Source organism: Agelaius tricolor, unplaced genomic scaffold, assembly GCF_023055355.1.
Source record: "Agelaius tricolor isolate 1412-34295 unplaced genomic scaffold, bAgeTri1.0.p SCAF_15, whole genome shotgun sequence".
Lineage (NCBI taxonomy): Eukaryota > Metazoa > Chordata > Aves > Passeriformes > Icteridae > Agelaius > Agelaius tricolor.
In genome coordinates this window covers 3,727,863-3,746,790 of record NW_027269275.1, presented here as the reverse complement: position 1 = coordinate 3,746,790, position 18,928 = coordinate 3,727,863, and the positions used below count along the sequence as shown (strand labels likewise).

General features: G+C 43.4%; 1 protein-coding gene across 2 annotated transcripts in view; it reads right to left on the bottom strand.

Moving 5' to 3' along the window:
* The window catches only part of SLC7A10 (solute carrier family 7 member 10), a 42,811-nt gene that overhangs the window by 17,852 nt on the left and 6,031 nt on the right, over positions 1-18,928 (bottom strand). For both annotated transcript variants that reach the window (XM_071440247.1, XM_071440248.1), the window contains exon 2: positions 854-1,058. In XM_071440247.1, coding sequence (XP_071296348.1) covers positions 854-1,058 — 205 coding nt within the window. The remainder of the gene's footprint in view (positions 1-853; positions 1,059-18,928) is intronic.

Sequence of the window (18,928 nt, the reverse complement as noted above, 5' to 3'; positions counted from 1 at the left end):
CCTTCCTCACATGGCCACACTACTCCATCAGTATTATTTTCAAAGAGAAATCCTTCCCTGAGTTAGCATTCCCCCCTCTCTGTATTTACTTGGTGATTCTGGACAGCAAGTCAAGCAGCTCTGCTTTATTTGTGGTGAGCAGCTCCAGCCTGGCCTGGGATGGGTAAAACTCTTCCACACAGGCACTGATCTGTGACTGTGGTCACAAGGGTTTTCAGGATGAAGAAGAGACGAGAATGTTGACTCCATGATCAGAAGGCTTGATTTATTACGTTATGATATATGTTACATTAGACTATACTAAAAAGCAATAGAAAGGAAAAAGTTTCTTCAGCAGCTAGCTAAGCTAAGAATAGAAAAGAAATGAATAACAAAGATCTGTGTCTCAGACAGAGCAAGAGCCAGCTCTGCCATGAGTGGTCAAGAAATCCAAACACCCACAGGAGACCAATCACCTGTTGCATTCCACAGCAGCAGATAACCATTGTTTACTTTGGTTGCTGAAAACTGCAGCTTCTCACAAGGAAAAATCCTAAGAAAGGATTTTTCATGAAAGATGTCTGCGACACTGATCATTCATGGCTTGCACACAGGAACATCACTCAGACACAGCAGCACCTCCTCTCTCATGGACTTTGAGGGAAGTGAAAGGATCTGTCACCTTCCCTTGGGAAACAGCACTGGGAGCTCAGTGGGGGGACAATTTGGTGTTTCTAACACAGAACAGAAAGATCGATTTTGCTGAAGCATTTTTATTGACAAATGTCATCTCTTCCATGTCAGCTGGCTTTCCCACACCAAACACACAACAGAAATGTGCTTTTAAATCAGTTCATAGAGAGGGGGTACTTACCCAGCCAACCCACCAAAAATCTCAGTGACATAGGAGTAGTCCCCTCCTGACTTGGGGATGGTGACCCCCAGCTCAGCGTAGCACAGCGAGCCCAGGGCAGCCACGCCTCCGCCCAGCACCCAGATGATGAGAGCCAGTCCCACCGAGCCAGCGTGCTCCAGAACTCCTTTGGGGGAAATAAAGATCCCAGAGCCTATGATGTTACCTGCAAAGGACAGCATGCCAGCAGTCAGTAAAAGAAAGTAAATAGTTGGCTTTTATTTATTCAAAAGAAGGGAAACAAGCCCAGAGCCCCCGCTCAAATAAAAGGCACAGCCGTGCCACCCCTGTGCTCCCCTTTCAGATTTTGTATGACTGCACTGTTTCTGATTGTGCCCTGGCAGAAGTGGTGCCATTTGTCAGCAATCAAAGATGGTAAATGTGTGCTCAGCTCTGCTGAAGTCTCAGCTGAGGATCCATGTATAACTCTCACCTGCCATGCCCAAGCATATTACTGCAAGGAGTTAGAAGTGACTTTGTAATGAAGACTTTTCATCCACTCCTAAGAGGAATTTGAACAAGTTAAGGCCAATTTTCAGGGAGTTTGGGAGGTCAAAAAGAAGAGTGTAGCATTGTCTATAATGATGGGCCCAAAAGGTGTGCTTGCCACCAAGGATGGATTTAAGATTGTGCTTGAAAAAGTAATCTCAAAGTCTGAAATATTAAAAATCCATAAGCATTTTGTACTTGCAATACCTGTGCTGCTTAGTGATCAACTATAAAATGTAAAGTTATAATGTGCCATGGCTAAAATAGTGGACAGTATGAGACAATTGAGATGGATGTGAGTTGAGGTGGTGCTGGGTATAGGGAAGGAGTGCTGGAAACCTCCAGGTGCTCTTTTTTCATGTGTGACCAGCTTGTGTAACATGATGGGTGAGCAGCTGGCTCAGGGCTGGGCACAGAGGGTGACAGTGGCTGGGGTGACAGAGGGTGACAGTGGCTGGGGTGACATCAGACTGGGGCCTGTCACCCCTGGGGCTCTGCAGGGCTGCACCCTCAGCCTGTGCCCAACACCCTCACTCATGGTCTGGAGCCAGGACCCAAAGGAGCCCTCGGGGAGTTTGCTGATGGCACTGAAAGAGGAGGAGCTGTTGGCTCCTTGGAGGGCAGAGAGGCTGCAGAGCCCCAGGCAGTGGCACAGAAAGGCAACCTCAGCCCTGTGAAGTTCTCAGGCAGTGGCACAGAAGGGCAATCCCAGCCCTGTGCAGTTCTCAGGCCATGGCACAGAAGGGCAATCCCAGCCCTGTGCAGTTTCCAGGCCATGGCACAGAAGGGCAATCCCAGCCCTGTGCAGTTCTCAGGCCATGGCACAGAAGGGCAATCCCAGCCCTGTGCAGTTTGGCTCAGTGGCACAGAAGGGCAATCCCAGCCCTGTGCAGTTTTCAGGCAGTGGCACAGAAGGGCAATCCCAGCCCTGTGCAGTTTGGCTCAATGGCACAGAAGGGCAATCCCAGCCCTGTGCAGTTTGGCTCAGTGGCACAGAAGGGCAATCCCAGCCCTGTGCAGTTTCCAGGCCATGGCACAGAAGGGCAATCCCAGCCCTGTGCAGTTCTCAGGCCATGGCACAGAAGGGCAATCCCAGCCCTGTGCAGTTTGGCTCAATGGCACAGAAGGGCAATCCCAGCCCTGTGCAGTTTCCAGGCAGTGGCACAGAAGGGCAATCCCAGCCCTGTGCAGTTCTCAGGCCATGGCACAGAAGGGCAATCCCAGCCCTGTGCAGTTTCCAGGCCATGGCACAGAAGGGCAATCCCAGCCCTGTGCAGTTCAGCTCAGGCAGTGCTGGGCTCTGCCCTGGCTGTGTGGGGGCACTGGGAGCTGCAGAGCAGCTGCAGGAAGGGCCCTGGGGCTCCTGGCCAGTGGCCACTGGAGCTGAGCCAGCAGTGCCCTGGGGACAGCAGGGACATCCCTGTCCTGGGGCATCAGCCCCAGCACTGCCAGGCCAGGGGGGATTGTTCTGCTCTGCTCTGGGCTGGGGCAGCCTCAGCTTCAGTGCTGGGATTGGGGCACCAGAGCATGAGAAAGACATGAAGGCATTGGAGAATGCCCAGAGGAGGCCATGAGGTGGGGAAGGGTCTGCAGGGGAAGCCTTGTGAGTCTTTGGTATTGCTGTGTGCCACAGTGTAACAGTTGTACTCATCCAAATGGAGAAGGACCTTAAGTGATAAAAGCCCCCTAAAAATGACCTTCTACCTGCCAGCATACATCCCTGTGTACCTGCATTTTCCACAGATCAACGTGCCTGAACACACTGCACTGCTGGGAGGAGCTGGTGGTACGCTGGGGAGCATGCTGAAGTTCAGCCAGAGTGTTTTTTACCAAGATAGACCTGTAGGTTTCCATTTCCTCTTTGGGATGGAATCATATTCCTTTCTGGCCACTCCAGTACTGAGCAAATGCCCAAAGACAGAACAACCCCTAAATGGGTCCACTGGCTCCTTTCATGCCATTTCCTCCTGCTCACTACCCTTGTTCACCTTAGCTCAGGTTTGCTGCTATTTTGGGCAGCAAAGAGCAGAGGCAGATGCTCATCCTTCAGCAGGCTCTCAGTTTCCACCCCTGTCCCTTGGGTCAGCTTTCCATGTTGTCTGTACATGAGGGAAGGATGCAATCCAAATACAGCCTGGCATCCCTCAGACTGGTAATGGACAAGAAATCCAAGGTTCCAGGGGGTCTGCAGAGCTGTGCTGGTGGTGCTGGCCAGGGGCTGAGCTGTGGGGGATGGACAGAGCTGCAGGGAGTGGGAAGGGTGGGGAATGCAGAGACAAACAGCAGCAGGGGAAGCAGCGTGACCTGGCCATGCTGTGAGGAGCCCAGGGAAGAGAGCTGGCTCCTGTGAGCTGTGACTGCAGAGCAAAGGTGGTGGCAGTGATGTGGCACAGTGCAGGCTTGTGGGGCAACCAGTTGTGGCTTTCTCTGGTCTGGATTGAAGGCACTTGAGGTCGTTCATGTTCAGACTCAGGTGTTCATTATTTCTTATCACTAAAACAGTCTCACTGCTGTGAGTTGGGCAGCTTTTCATTAGCAGGCACAAAATGGCCAACAATCTCTTGTTCCAAGGGCTTTTAAGACTAAACTATCCAATTAAGAGCTGACACCTGGATTATTTTCCTTTTTAACCCAATAACTGATACCAAAGAGCCCACAATGGGGACTTTTCTGCCCAGTTACAAAATGCCACCCAAACTCATGAAGAAGCAGCATGAAGAAGAAACCCAGGACAGCACCCTGTGCCCTCCATCTTGCTGCCATCCACAACATACTGAAAATCCCAAAACCTCAATTTCTCACCAAGTGATTCACCTACACTGCTCTCTATAATCTATTGCACACTTTTGTGGGTTCCAGTCTATCCTGAAGCCTGGGAAACTTTCTCCATGAGTGAGGGTCAGAGTCAGTGCTGCCCTGGGGGTCAGGGCAGCCCAGAGCAGACACAGAAATATTCCCTGTGTGCCCTGGGTTTGCACACAGGCTGAATAAACATGATGTGGGTTTTGAATGCTGGCACTCAGCACTGTCAGAGCTCTCTGTGTTTCATGTTTCTGCCCCCAGGAAGGGGCATGGCTCATCCCTGGCAGCCTGGCTGGTGGGCACTGAGGGCAACTGGCACTGGGGCTCTTTCCCAAATCCAAATGGCTGCAGGGAGGAGGTGTCTGTGGCCTCCTGTTATGGTGAGACTGCCAAAGCAATCCTCCTCATCTGCAACTCTGTCTGAGCTGGAAACAGCCAGAACTTTCTTTCTTTAAGGAAAATACCTTGTGGGTAACTACCTGCAGGAGCACAACAAGGACCAGACACATTTCTGGATAGTTCTTTCATACAAATATTCTACTACTTTTTTTTTTTAATTAAGTAGTGAATCATATTTTTAAAAAATGTAATATCCTGCATGATTGAATAAAGAATAAGGAAATATTACCTTCCAAAGTCATTATGGATTTTGTATTACTTTGCACTCACAACATGTGCAAAAGCCATATCAGTAGGAGTGCAAGTGCTACACCCCTTCTGATAACAAAATGTTCTTATGAAAATCTGCCATGAATGTGGTAAATGTGCCCAAAAAGTACCTTCACTTCACTTGGTGTAGGACATGTTTAAAAATAGGTATGGTGGAGATACTGAAATGCTCCAGAAATGAGGATGTCAGAAACTGCCTGATGAGAAGCAGTTTTCAGGAGGTCTTGGTCAGCAGGAACTGGGGGGAATTTGGTGAGCAGCTTTAGGGGTGAGAAAATGCAATATGCACTGTTTCCCATACATAGCATTGTATTTTGTCATCTCTTGTTTCTTGGTGTTTGTTGCCTTTTTTCCTCCTTTTCACAATAATATGGAATCGTTGGTATAAAAATACCATGACAACCTCAGCTTTTGTTTAAAAATTATGTTACCAACAATTATGAGTCAGAAGGCAAGCAAAATATCCTGAAATATATATATATCACTTCTGAGATCTTATCCAGTGTCATGATTATTTTTTTGGGGGAGGACAATGTTGAGAGCAGTTTCCACATCCTAGAAAAATAGGAAATGGGGGAAGGGAACACAAAAGAAAAAAAAAAAGGAAAAAATATCTGTGTCTTTTTATCTCTCCAGTCAAGTAACACATCCAGCAGTGCTGGCAGTAAAATTAGTAGAATGTTTGCATGGAAGAACTATCCAGAAATGTGTCTGGTCCTTGTCCTGCTCCTGCAGATAGTTGCACCCAGAAGGTATTCAGGTATTCTCCTTAAAGAAAGGAAGTTGTGGCTGTTTCCAGCTCAGACAGAGTCCCAGATGAGGAGCCCAGCCTGTTGTCTGTGAGCTGCCTGCTCAGCCCAAACTTGTGAATCCTGGGCCAGGTGACCCCAAAGCAGCTGCTGCAGCGTGGCTGTGGCGTGGGCCCAGCCTCTCCTGTCAGCCATGCTCCATCTCTGCCCCAGTGGAAGTGGGTCCCAAGGTGGTTTTCTGTGAAGAGAATGCCAAACCCCCCATCCTTTCAAATCTCCAGTTGTTTGTGTAATTGTGTTTAGGATCTTTTGTGACCTGGCCATGGATAGGGTTTCCAGACCAGTCACACAATGCAGTGTGTGGTTTTGCTCTGAGGTCAGTGCTTCATGTGGAGCTAAACCATTTGGGAACTGGGGTAATGATGTGACAATTAGGACATTTGGCTTATTGAAAAATGCAGTGTTTTCATTTTGCCTTTGGCTTTTGAACTATGAGAGTGCATTTGGGGTCAGATGTGGGGTTTTGATGTCTTTTACTAGAACTATGAGAACTAAAACTCATTTCTTAAACAAAAGCTGAATTCTCACCAAAACACTTCAAGAACTGTACTTTGAAGGAAAACAGTAACCCTGTGCTAGTGAGAAAATAAAGGAACTTGGTAATACTTGGCATGTTCACTTAGTATGCAAAATCCTTAGGGCATCTTTTATTTATCTGCAGCACACAATACACACAGACTATAAAAACAGTGGATCTTGCAGCTTGTTGAAAGCATCCATCAGTTCTGTAAGAATGGATTTATTATATTTAGAGACCATATTTGGTCTTTCTTGGATAAAACCAAGCAATTTCCTGTATAGCTAGCAAAGAAAAATACCACTCATGCCTTTTTATTGCATGCACATTTCTTTAAAGATCTGTTGTACATCTGAAATTCTGAATGGATCAGTAGTTATCATTCCATTCCACTTTTTTCCTTGCAAGCCTTCTGATGAAATCCTTTCTTCTATTCTTTTAGTGTAATTTTAATATAATATATATCATAAAATAATAAATCATCCTTCTGAAACATGGAGTCAGATCCTGGTCTCTTCCCTCACCCTGGGACCCCTGTGAACACCACCACAAACCTGATTTCAGGTTCAGCTCTCTCTTGATATATTGGTACACTGTATCCTCAACAGGCAGTTTGCACTGAGAATGGAATAATAATCAAAAAGTTCTCCCATCCTCTCAGGACTCCACATCCAGGTGGACATTGCCCAGGCCAACAGGATGACAGTCTGTGTCACTGCTTCAAAAAGTTCTCTTATCAACAAATGCTGAAGCTTTGCATCCTGCCTAGGAATTATAAATAAATATCTCTTTTTTCAGTAGAAAATACTGTAAAGAATTGAGAATCCTGTTTGGCAACAGCAACAAAGAAGCTTAATCAAAAGGAATTGTGCTTTGCAAACTGTTCCAATCCAAATTAAATACGAGGTGGATTATGTCAATAATGTAACTCATCATGGATATTTATTTATGTATGTATTTAGCAGAAATCTGCTAAATGAAGCAGCTTCTGGTGCAGCTAATTGCCAGTTAATTGGCTCCCAGGAGTTAAACACTCCCAGCTGAGGATGTTAGTGACCATTTTGACTGCCACTGCCCCTTTGTGAACTGGGGACATGACACAGACACAAAGCCAGTCAAGAAGTAAAATGCACAGCTCATAATTTTGGTGCAAACTGGAAATTCTGTGGCAGCACAGACAGTCCCAATGGCTCTGTTTACCCACAGAAAATGAACTTGCTGCTCTCTGCCCTGGCTGAGCTGCAGCTCTGGCTCAGCCACGTGCCAGGAGAGGAGGCTGCCATGCAGCACACAAGTGCACATCCAGTACAAGGATTGAAGAGTCCCCTCCTCCCCCACTGGAATACAAAGACTAAATGAAATTCTGAATCAAGAGAACAGGTCTAAAAAATTGCTAGGCTGGAGGGACTCAATGGAATTAAAACCATCAAACACTTCAGTGCGTTTTCTTAACCTCTAGTCAAACATGGATTTAGGCTATGTGGCAGTTAAGGTATTTGATGCAATTTCCTGGAGTTTTTTGCTTTTAAATAGCATTCAGAAAACTCTTAATGAAAAACAGATAAAGAATAAAAGGCTCTAAAAGGCCTGGAATTAAAATAATAGCCATTTAATTTCATATGCAAGTAAAAAAATGGAACTTCTCTATCAGTGGAAAATGAATTATGGCTGCTCTGCTAATGTGCTTGCAAAAAAAAAAAAACCTCAAAAAGGGCTGTAAAAATAACAGTGATAATTTAATGTTTACAGGGATTAGTATTTAACAAAATTAAACTTAAAACCTGACTTCAAATATTTATGTTAAAATTCCTAGCAAGCCAGAACATGACCAGCCATTATAAACTGCTGTTCCAGCATTCCAACTGGATTTTACTGTGTTAAGAATTTATAATCTGATTATACTACACACAAGTTTAAAGATTTAAAAAATCAGGCTGCTTCAAATGCTGACAGAAGAGTTTTCCTTAACTTCTGTTAGATGTATAAAGATCATTTACCTTCTGAGCACTAATATGCAGGTGTAGTCCATGAGGGCCTGAACAACCAAAACTTTCTAACAATGAAGGTGTGGATAGAACATAAGACTGAGTTAAGGAAAGTAAATATTGCAGGCATAACTTCACTAATGATACCTGATGCAGCCTTACAAAGTGTGCAACAGTCTGTTCCAGTGGTTGGGGGTTAGATTTTGCTATTGCAGGAGGTACTGTGGAGAGCTGTAAATAACTTAAATTTCTATCTATTAAAAATCAATATCTGTTCAGCAAGGCACAGCTGTGCCCTGCCCAGCTGCACAAAGGACAGGGAAAAAGCAGACTTGCCCATCTGGTGGGAAATGGGCTGGAAATACCTGTTATCTGGAGAACCTGTGGCAAGGATGGAGTATCATCCTTATCCTGAATTTTAGTGAATGTTACTGTGGGTGCCAAAGTTTTGGGTTGCTGTTCTCCTCAGAAATCATCCAGTCTGCAGGATGATGGCATGTATCCTTCTCCAGAGAGAGAACAACCCCTGCCTTCTCATCTGTTATTGTAAGAAAATATAGGAGTTATTAAATTGCAAAGACCACTGATAAACAGAACTAGCAAGTGGATACACCTTGTGCATGGCAGCTGCATTGTTGTGATTTTGGGAGTGTGCTAGGCAGCTGTGCTGCAATTAGATGAAAAAATCACCATCTAGAGAAGAGCAATCAAGGTAAATTTGTGCTAAGCTCAGTCTTCACAGGACCTTTAATATATCTGGGGCCATTTGAATAGTTCTCTAAAAGCAGTAAGCCACACATTTGGCTCTGGCTTAAGGTATATAAACTGCTTAATGATGAAGGTTTGTTTGGATTCCCTTTCCACTGGCAGTGGAAGGCAGCCTTACAGGAATGCAGTACCCTAATCCTGCAAGATGCATTTGTGGCACTGCAGTGCTTTGCTGTTCAGGAGACTGACCATGCTCAGGCCATCAGTAATCCAACCTCTGCCCAAGTACCCAGCAGCTTAAACCCACAAAAATGTGGTGGTTTAAAATGTCTATTTTTGTAAAATTAGTGATAATTTGTCAATTACTTTTCTTCAACAGGAGCAGGTTAGAGAAACTTAATCAGGAAAGCTTTTAAGCCTCTGTTTTGGTAACATGGTATTCACAAAATACAACAGCTTTCAAAGCAGGTTCCTTTGGCATGTGTTGACTACTTGTAGGAAGGGCACATCTGTACCATAAGGACCTCACCAAAGGAGGTACAATGTGGGGACATTCTCATTATAGTACTTGACTCAAATGCAGATGTTCCAATAACCAAAACCAGCACTGGAGCCTCTGATCCAGTTCTCTGGCTGGCAAGCATCATGCTCTCCTGAGTACATATATGAGCATGCACTAGGTTTGATGGAAGAATGAACAAATCCTTTTGTCCTTTGGTCCAAAATTGCAGGACTTACAACTGAGAAGGAAACCTGGTGGTCCCTATCAGTCAGTGGCAGTCCTGCCCTGCTGGACATTCAGGTGGTGTGTGCAGAGCACAGATCTGCAGCAAGGCAGATAAATCCCCAGGAGGTGCTGGGGATCAGACCTCTTAGGAACATGGGAAATAATAAAGATGACAGATGTCTGCTAGTACATGGTTTTATTCAGTTTTATTTGATTAACACTGTTACAGTGTGTTTATTTCAAAGCCTCTATGATAGGATTTTGTTGTTGCTCTAAACTGAAACTCCTTTTATTCTGCTAATCCTTTCACAGGCTGCAGGCTCTGTCTCCTCTTTTCAGGCACACAGTCCACTGCTTTATTTCCTGCTCCTCTGTTCTGACTCTTGTACTTGGTCTGACTTCTCTACTTCCTTAACTTCTGACTTGCTCTCCTCTTCTCTTGCCAGCCTTGGGGTATGTGGGCTGCATTTCATTACCATGGAGAGGAAACCTCAGTCTCCCTTGCCCTTCTCTGTAGCTGCAATGATAAGGCAGAAACATCAGAAAAAGCCTTCTCCTGGGGACTGGGAGACTTTTCCAGTGGGATATTGTCACTGTGAGCTCCCACAGCCTGCTGCACTCAGAGCAGGCTGTGCAGCACTACAGCTGTGCCAGGAGGGGATTACAACCCGCTGCTTTTGCTGAGCTCCATACTGCACCTTCCTCTTTTGCCTTATTCCTTGGCATCAGGGGCCTTGAGCAGGGTTTATTCAGTTTTTTTTATTTCAGTTGCAGGGCAGTGCTGCCAGGTAAGGATGAGGGAAGCCCACAGACAGCTGCAGAGCTGTAATTCTTGGTGGTTCCCATCCCTGCTGGCAGTGGCACCTATGGGGAACAGAGGCTCAAACTTCCCCCCTGACTGTGGGACATAAAGAAGCTACTGTGACCCTTGAAGTGAAGGAGAGAGGCTTCAACCCTCCTACTGATTTCCCAAGAGAAACTGAGTGCCAGGCCTACCTTGGTGTTGTGAGAGGGGTATGGAGCATCCCTGTGACAATGCCTGGGTTGCCCTGGTAAGAAGGTGCAGCTCTGCCCACTGAGTGCTCTGCAAACACTGCAGCTTTATGTAGCTTTGGCCCCTGGTATCTGTCCAACATCTGCTTTCTGTGCTCTCTGCATCTCAATATCCTGACTGGAATTTTACCTGCAAATGGCAGAAATGTGTTGTGAAATCCCCTGATGTAGAAATGGGCAGTGTGTAAAGCTCTGCCCTGCAAGCATGCTGGAGGACATGAGGGACACTGTGTGACTGATAAATTCTGATAAATTCTGATTTTAAGGAAAGCATCTGACAGTGGAGATGGTCCTCCTGTGGTGGCTTAGGGGGCAGATGCCAGCCCATTCAGCTGATTTAATGTTTGTCCCTCAGCTGAGAAATCCCACAAGTGACAGCTGCATTTCTCACAGGGCTCTCTACACCTGCAATGATTTTTGGTATTTACCAAGAAGAAAAGCAGTTCCAAAACGCTGCTGTAAAGCTCACCAACTCAGCTGTGAAAAGAGCCAAAGAGTTCAGCTGTGCTGGGCAGTGCTGTGGCTCAGACAAGGACAATGGGACAGCCACAGCTCTTCAGCAGGCCACTCTTCAGCCCCACTCATGCCAATGGAAAACACCCCTGCACCATCTTTGAAGCATTATTTGTTTTATGGAAAATGCTGGATTTTTTCCCTTTTTTCTCCCCCTAACTCTATTCTTTTTGCTCATTGTGATTGATCACAGTGAACAGATTATTCAGTCTGGAAAATCCATCAGCAGCTGCTGCCCAGTGTAGAAGCCTCTTGCTGTCCATTCCTGAAAGCTGTCAGTCCTCAAGGATGTGCCATTGGCCAAATCAGAAAGATTAAGGAAAACATCAGGATGCAATTTGGAGAGTTACACAGCACACAGAAGGATTTTTTTGTTAGACAAATGTAGGCTCTAGAGGAAGAAAGCAGCCTGGAAGCTGGCACATGTCTCTGACCCCCCCATTGCTCCACACTCCCTGCTTACCTACCTCTGCAGCTTTCTGCTGTGAAAAATGTTCCTCCTTGCAAATGAAAACTTTGTTTGCATGTGCTGGTGTCCTTGCAACCCTCAGCCATGGCTGCCAAACACCCATGTGTGCCCTGCACCAGCCAAGGGACACCATGGGGGTTTATGGGGCAGCATGACAGGAATGAGCAGGTCTGCAGAAAAAACACAGCTTGAACTTGATTGCTCAGCTGCAAATAAAGCAAAACCTAATTCCCCCTCTTGCTTCTGATTTCCTCTCAAATTACTGGTTTTAATGCCTTCTGCTCTGATCCCACAAAGATGAGCCCAGCAGAAGTGTCCTCAGACTCTGGCTAGTTGGTGGATTTTTGACTGTGCTTACACAGCTTCTGCAAACTTGGGATCCATCAAGAGCATCTCTAAACCAGGCATCACTTAACCCTTGATTTCTGAAGGGGTATAATGGGAACTTCAGGATGCTAAACTTTTAAGGCAAAGCTTATTCTTCAATTTTACCCTGAATATTAAAAGGCTAAAATGTTCCAAGTGCCTTCCTGAAGGAATTGAAGGAACCCTGGCAATACATATTTAAAACAAAGCTATATGAAAATGGCAATAAGAAATCATCCCAATACATCAACTGCTGTGTTACAGCTCATGTTATTGAGAGGAAAGATTGATTGAGAGTCTCCTGTAAGGTCTACTGCCATGGCCTAGGATCATACACAACCTTCTTATTTTGGATGCAGATGTAAACAAGACATGAACTTCTTAGCAAAGCTTGGGGTTGTTGCAGGTTTCACACCTCCTTAAATGGAAATCATTAAATCTCTCAAGTTAACATTCTTCTGCCTGTAAATCTGTATTAGTTTTATCTCTTAGCACAGTAATCTCAGCATTCACATCTCTAAGTGGCTTTATCTCTGTTTTATCAAGGAATACAAAGATAGGCTATGGTCAATGAACTGAGGTGGAATTTATAGGGAAAAAAAAAGGTATTTATGTTCCTGGGGTGTGAACAGCTATTGCACAATGATACCTGACTTAAAGCTTGCATTTAACTCAAAATGCACTTTGGTAAACAGCTCAACCTGAGTTTAAATGAGATTTACAAACACTTACCAGCTCAGTATATACTTTGACAGACACCACTTATGATGCTGTGTTGCTGTCCTCATCTACTTGGAACCAGTGCTGACTTGTATCTTGACTTTATTTTTAAATATATAATTTATTTTAAAGAACATGTTTAGACAATTTTACTGCAGAGAACTAGAAACTCCTGGATTTCCAAAAGAAATGGCAGCTTTCCTTGCAGTTCTTAAATATCTTTGATCTGGGAATTTAAGGACCTGTTGTAATATGATCAGGAGTTAGCAACATTTCTATAGAATATTCTTATGCAGTATGAATCTTGTATTTGCAGATATCACAACTACCTTTTGAAATTAGGTATCTTGAGAATTATGAACTTCATGTTACTCACTGATGTCTTTATGTAACAGGTTTATCTAAGCAGTTGACAGCTGTACAAAAAATTCATCAAAAGAATGTCACTCCTGCCCCTGAACAGAAAAACTTGTTCATAGAATAGTCTGAATACACAGAAACATGGAATTAAATTAGTTAATCCTGCAAAATAGATGTTAACAGAGACCTGAACATCCCTGCCATCACAGTGTGTGGGACCCTGCTATAATCCACACCTTCTGTTCCAGCTTTGCAAGAGACTGGAGATCTGTCTTGTTTTCTTCTTCCCTGGTTTCCTAAAGTATCAGACTTATGGTTGAAGCATGTTCTTTATAAATGTCACTTTACAGAAGTTTCCTGCTTGGTTTTTGGTTTTTCAGTTCTAGTGCTTGTGAGCAGCTCAGCCAAGAGTTGCTCAGCCTATTTCAGAGGGCCTCCAAAGGAAGCAAAGGCATTTCAGTAGATGGTATATTCACAGACCTTCTTCAGGAAGGGTCTGCCAAAGGGTGGCTAAAAGTGAATTTGCTCCTGCTGCCCTTTGTGTGCCCTTTCCCTGTCTGAAATAGAGGATGATCCCAGCAGCTGCAAAGGGCAGCCAGGATGCTGCTCCTGCCCCTGGCTGTGTTTGCTCAGTGACAAGAGTGCTCATTTTTGGGTTTGGGGTAGAATGAAGGAATGGGCCTGGCCCTGTAAATTCAATTCATGAGAACAGATGACACTTGTTGGCTTTGCTCTCTGCTGTGCAAGCTGAACACAGCAAGGCTCATTCCCTGCCTGCCAGCCTTGCCCAGGTATGTGGGCAATCAAGGATTAATGAGTTTGCATCCAGCTACTTCCCTTTAATTTAAAGCCCATGAGGCAATGAAGTCCTTCACTCCTGTTGCCTTCAGCAGGATTTGAGGGACTTGGGACCAGTTAAGAAAAGGGTCTTTAATTTCCTGTCAGGAGCACAAGCATGTGAAGGAGAGCTATTCCTTCTCTATGCACTTGTAATATGTACAGGATTGGGCACCTTTTGTAAAGTCTGCTTAAATCTTGCTGTGTTGCTAGGGAACTGGCCCTGTCCACAACCAAAAAACATGGAGACATTGTGTCCTACTGGTTTCTGGCAGAGTTTACCATAAGAAATGGCTTAATTGCAACAAGATCTACTAGCAGGAGTACAAAAAATGTGATTTGTCAGCTTTTTTTGTCAGCTTTTTTTTTTAATTACAAATATTTTAATTCTATCACACACATGGAAATCCCTTTCAAGCTAAAAGCTAGGCATGTGAAGACAGCACCAGAATCAAACACTTCTTTCCTTTATTCTTTAAAATACTGATTCAGCTATTTTTAAATTTACTTGAGTCAAAGTACAGTGTTTGCAAGCTTAACAAGCTTGGATACTCTCTGCTCTTTTGTACTAACTAAGGCTATTACTATTTTCAAGACTCTTATAAAAAGAATTCATTATGTAGGTTTCCAAAATGTATGGTTTTTCAAGTTTTCAGACTGCATTTAAAAGTATCAGAAAAAAGAAACCTGTATTTCTGGAGAGCTAGAATGACATTTCTGATACAGTTTTTTATCCCTTTCAGGACATCAGAACTGTCTGAGTTGGTTTAAGTTAGTGATAAAACAAGACTTGAAATCCCAGATACCAAAGAATAAATCTGCTATCAAAACAGGACAAAATCTGGGCAGAGAAAAAAATAAGCCATGGGGAAATCAAAATGAAATATAGTCTGAGGTGACCTCCCTTAAAACAAACAAGTAAATCTGTCCTATTAAGCTCTCAGGAGAGCTGCTAAAGAATTTTGAAATAATCCAGACAAGGAACTCAACCCCACATTTTCATTCTTGTCAGTCCTTTTCTTGCAACTCCCTAAGAAAAAATGATCCCTTGTGTGTTTTGTACAAAAGGATGAATTTTTATGATATAAAAGCACACACTTTAAAGCTGTAAGTCCTCATTCCTTGGGAGTCATTAACTTCAGGTTTATGGAGAAACATATATTGATCCTTTCCAAGGCAAGGGTGGGCAGGGAGGCAAGAAACTCTTCAGGATTCATCAGCCTTCTTCATGGGGCCTGACCAGGAGCAATCTCACAGCACAACCCCACTGAAAACCTGGAATATGTGGCACCTGTTAATAGCTTTTTCTGCTCCTCTCAGGATAGTTACACAATTTAACAGCAAAAAGATGGAAGACATTGAAGAACTGGGAGACAAGCCAAGCAAGGATATTTTTTCTTGTTACACCTGTAGCTTATAATGTCATAGATGTGTACACAAGTGCAATGGCCTTTTCACAAAACTCCTTGTGTTACAGAGAAGGTGTTTCAATATTCAGACCTCAGCTTTTGTCTTCCACTGTCTGGATGCATCTCTGTAAGAGAACAACTTTTTACACTGACTACTCATTCCTGGATTTTCTAACCCAGAGTTAATATGCAATAATTAACATGCCTGTGTATTGTGTGAATTAACATGTGAATTAATAATTTTGTGATGGACAGCCTTGTGATTTCCATTGCCACAGATCACATTAATATTGTGGATTTTAGCTCTCTGACCACTGTATTCAACAGAGTGAGATTCTTCCTTAACTTGGTTTCTCCTGGTATTTGTGGATGTAAATAAGGCCCTTATATTGTTCAAACATCATTTTTTGTGCTATACTATTTTAAGATGTTTGGCCTGATCTAGATTAAGCAGTTTCATATAGCTGATGAAAGAGCTATTGTTTTTCACAGCAGAAAAACTGCCACTCATCCAGATCACTGACCTATTTCTTGGAGTTAGAGGTAACCTTTCTGAAGTTTTACTGCTTTTAAATGGCATGTTTTATTTTTTACACTTCTGATATTTTGGTCCCACATGTGAAGTGTGATTATGCCGTTATTTAAGGATCAGATAAAAAAGAATTCAACTTGATTTTCAGATGCAAAAAGATTTCAGTTTTCTCTAAGTTTTGGTACTATTCTAAAGAAAGTGTTCAAGGAATCAGAGCAATTCAGCTCCAGGGGTTATTCCATTACTCAATGATACAGAAATTCCTCAGGCTTAAACATCACCAGTGTAGCCCTCACCACTTTCCTTGCTCTGGGATCCAGAGGAATTTCTCTCTATTGCCTGAAAGAGATGATGAACCATGTGTAGAAGGAAGAATTTCAACAGCTCAGCCTAACACCACACTGGTTTGTACATGACCCTGCAATCAGAACACCAGCACCTGCAAGTTCCTGAAGATGGGAACAGTCTGTAGACAATCACTCTTCAAATCTTGCTTTTCACTCCTGACTTGCAAGGCCAGTGCCAGAAGAAAACATTAGGAGAATGAACTAATACTGCATAAAGAGATTTTGTGGATGAATAAATGTATTTAGCACTGCACATCCCTTTGCTCTGCAGGACAACAGGGCTTGCATATTCTCTATGCTCTCCCACTATACAGACAGGGCTGCAAGCATTTTAAAAGGAATTAGGTTTGAGATGCTCAGTCAATGTTGGATTGCTGGCTCCCTGCTCCTTGCCATGGAACATCTGCTAAAGAACTCTTTGGGAGAGTTCTGGGTTTTTAAGGACCAGCAGAATAACACAACACTGTTAGGATGTTTTATATTTGGGGCACTTCAGTACTGACAAATGCCTTCTCATTTTATCATGCTGTAATCAAGATGACAAAAAAGTGTGGCAGCTAGTAGAAACTCCCCCCACAGTACAACAAAAAACAGGGTCTCAAAAGGAAAAGTTTGGCACATGAAAAGCTGCAAACAAAAAAAAAGCTAAACCTCCACCAAACCATTTCTGCTTGTTGTGAGCCTGCCAAAGCAGAGCAGACTTTCTCAACAGAAAAGGCTACATTATGCTAGAAGGAAATGAGCTGCAAGGCACAGGAAAAGGGAACACGAGTGGAGATTTATGGCACTGCTGAAAGCAGGCACTGTACTGCCAGATCAGGAGTGAGACACTTAGCAAAGGATGCTCCCTTTGTTAGTTCATCTGTCAAGGAAGGAGTTGCTGTTGTATCTGAACTCCTGGCACTCACTGCAGAGCTCATTGATTCAGCCTTGTGATCACAGTCACTCTGTCTCAATCAGAATTTCCTACTTTTTTAGAAGGTAAGAATGTAAAAATCCCCCCAAAACTAGCAAAACTCACCCAAACTAAATCCACTCAAACCAAAACCATCAGTCAATGAATACTTGATAGCTAATGACTTGGAAACAGAATTGTGTGGCAATTGTTGCAGAAAAATACAAATTTAGTTGTTTTTTTTTTTCTCTTCATACTGTACATGTGGGACTTCACATGCTGAATTCTCCTTGATATAGACTGCAGCAGAAAGGCATATCTGTGGACAAATAAAACCCTTTTCCTTCTCCAGAAATATTCAGTAAATATATATATATATATATATATATATATATAAAAATTAAGGCTTTTAGGGCTCCCCCCCCCCCCCAGGAATTTCTAATTACAGCTCCTTTTTAGACTTCCTCTGTAAGTCAGTTTAGTCTCAGAGGTAAGCTGCTAGACCAGAGAAGCTGCAGAATCTCCCTGAATTTTTACCAACCTTAATTTGAACTTTGCCATGTTTTTTTACTGTCAAGTGAAACTGCAGCTTGTTTTCATCTCCCTAAACTCAAGTGAAAGGCTACCCCAAACAATTCTGATGAACTGTATGTTGGAACAGTCTTGAAGAATGTGAGAATATGTAAAATACCATGCCATAAATGTAACTTGCATTTTGGATGGGCATCTGCTGGGCCAAGGGAAATACAGGTTGGATATTAAGAAAAAGTTTTTACAGACAGGGTGATAAAGTTCTGGAATGGCTGCCCAGGGAGGTGGTGGAGTCCCCATCCCTGGGTGTGTTTAACAAAGCCTGGATGTGGCACTGGGTGCCAGGGTTGAGCTGTTGGGGCTGGGTGGGACTGCTGATCTTGAAGGTCTTTTCCAACCCAGTGATTCTGTGATCTCCAGGTTTGTTTTTTTCCAACTGTAGGGTTGGATCTTTCTCAGCAGTTTGAGCCCTTTTTCCTATTGGGTGCCATACCAAATTATGGCTACGTAGCAGCTTAAATGTACATATGGAATGTGGACATGTAATTTTCAGTAGTTTTGAATTTGAGCCTAAGCCTCTGGGCTATATGGAAAAATCATTCACAAGTCCCTCAAAAGTGTCTTTGTGGTTTCTAGTAAGGAATATGTGCCATTTATCCCAAACAAAGATTGACTGCTGACTTTACTAAACCATAATTTGCATTTATGAGGGGACAAGACACTGAATTACAGTCCAGAGCTCGATCCTGAACTATTGCCCTGAAAAAAACCCAGTTGTGCATTTGTAAATACTTTGTGTGTTACATCAGTAAGTGCCATGTGGAACTAAATGCTCAAAATCTTAGTTAGCAAGGTGTGTAACAGATAAAGAAGGCTGACTCCTTTCTAAAGGGTCTAGAAACATTTTTATTTTGAGAGAGAGAAGCACTGAAGTGTAATCTGTATTACTCTCACAAGTCACCAAACAAAAGTGTGTCCTGAAACTTGAGTTAGCTATAAAAGTGAAATGCTCTCACACAGATCCAGAGAGGGAGAAAAATCTTGCTGCAACAACACTGTTTTCAGTGACTCCAGGCAGGATCACAGAAATCAGCAAAAATCACCCAGTAATGTGGGTGGTGGCTCTCTGCTTTTTATTTTTTTCATACATCTTTCTTTCTGCTGCAGTTCTGTAACTTGGGTACTGCTCCAGTGAAGTCCATTGGGTCTGACTAGTAATGCTCTCCTAATGATTTGAAATGTTACTTGATGAACAGATGGATCTGATTCAATGACCAAAACCCAGTCCACTTAAGCAA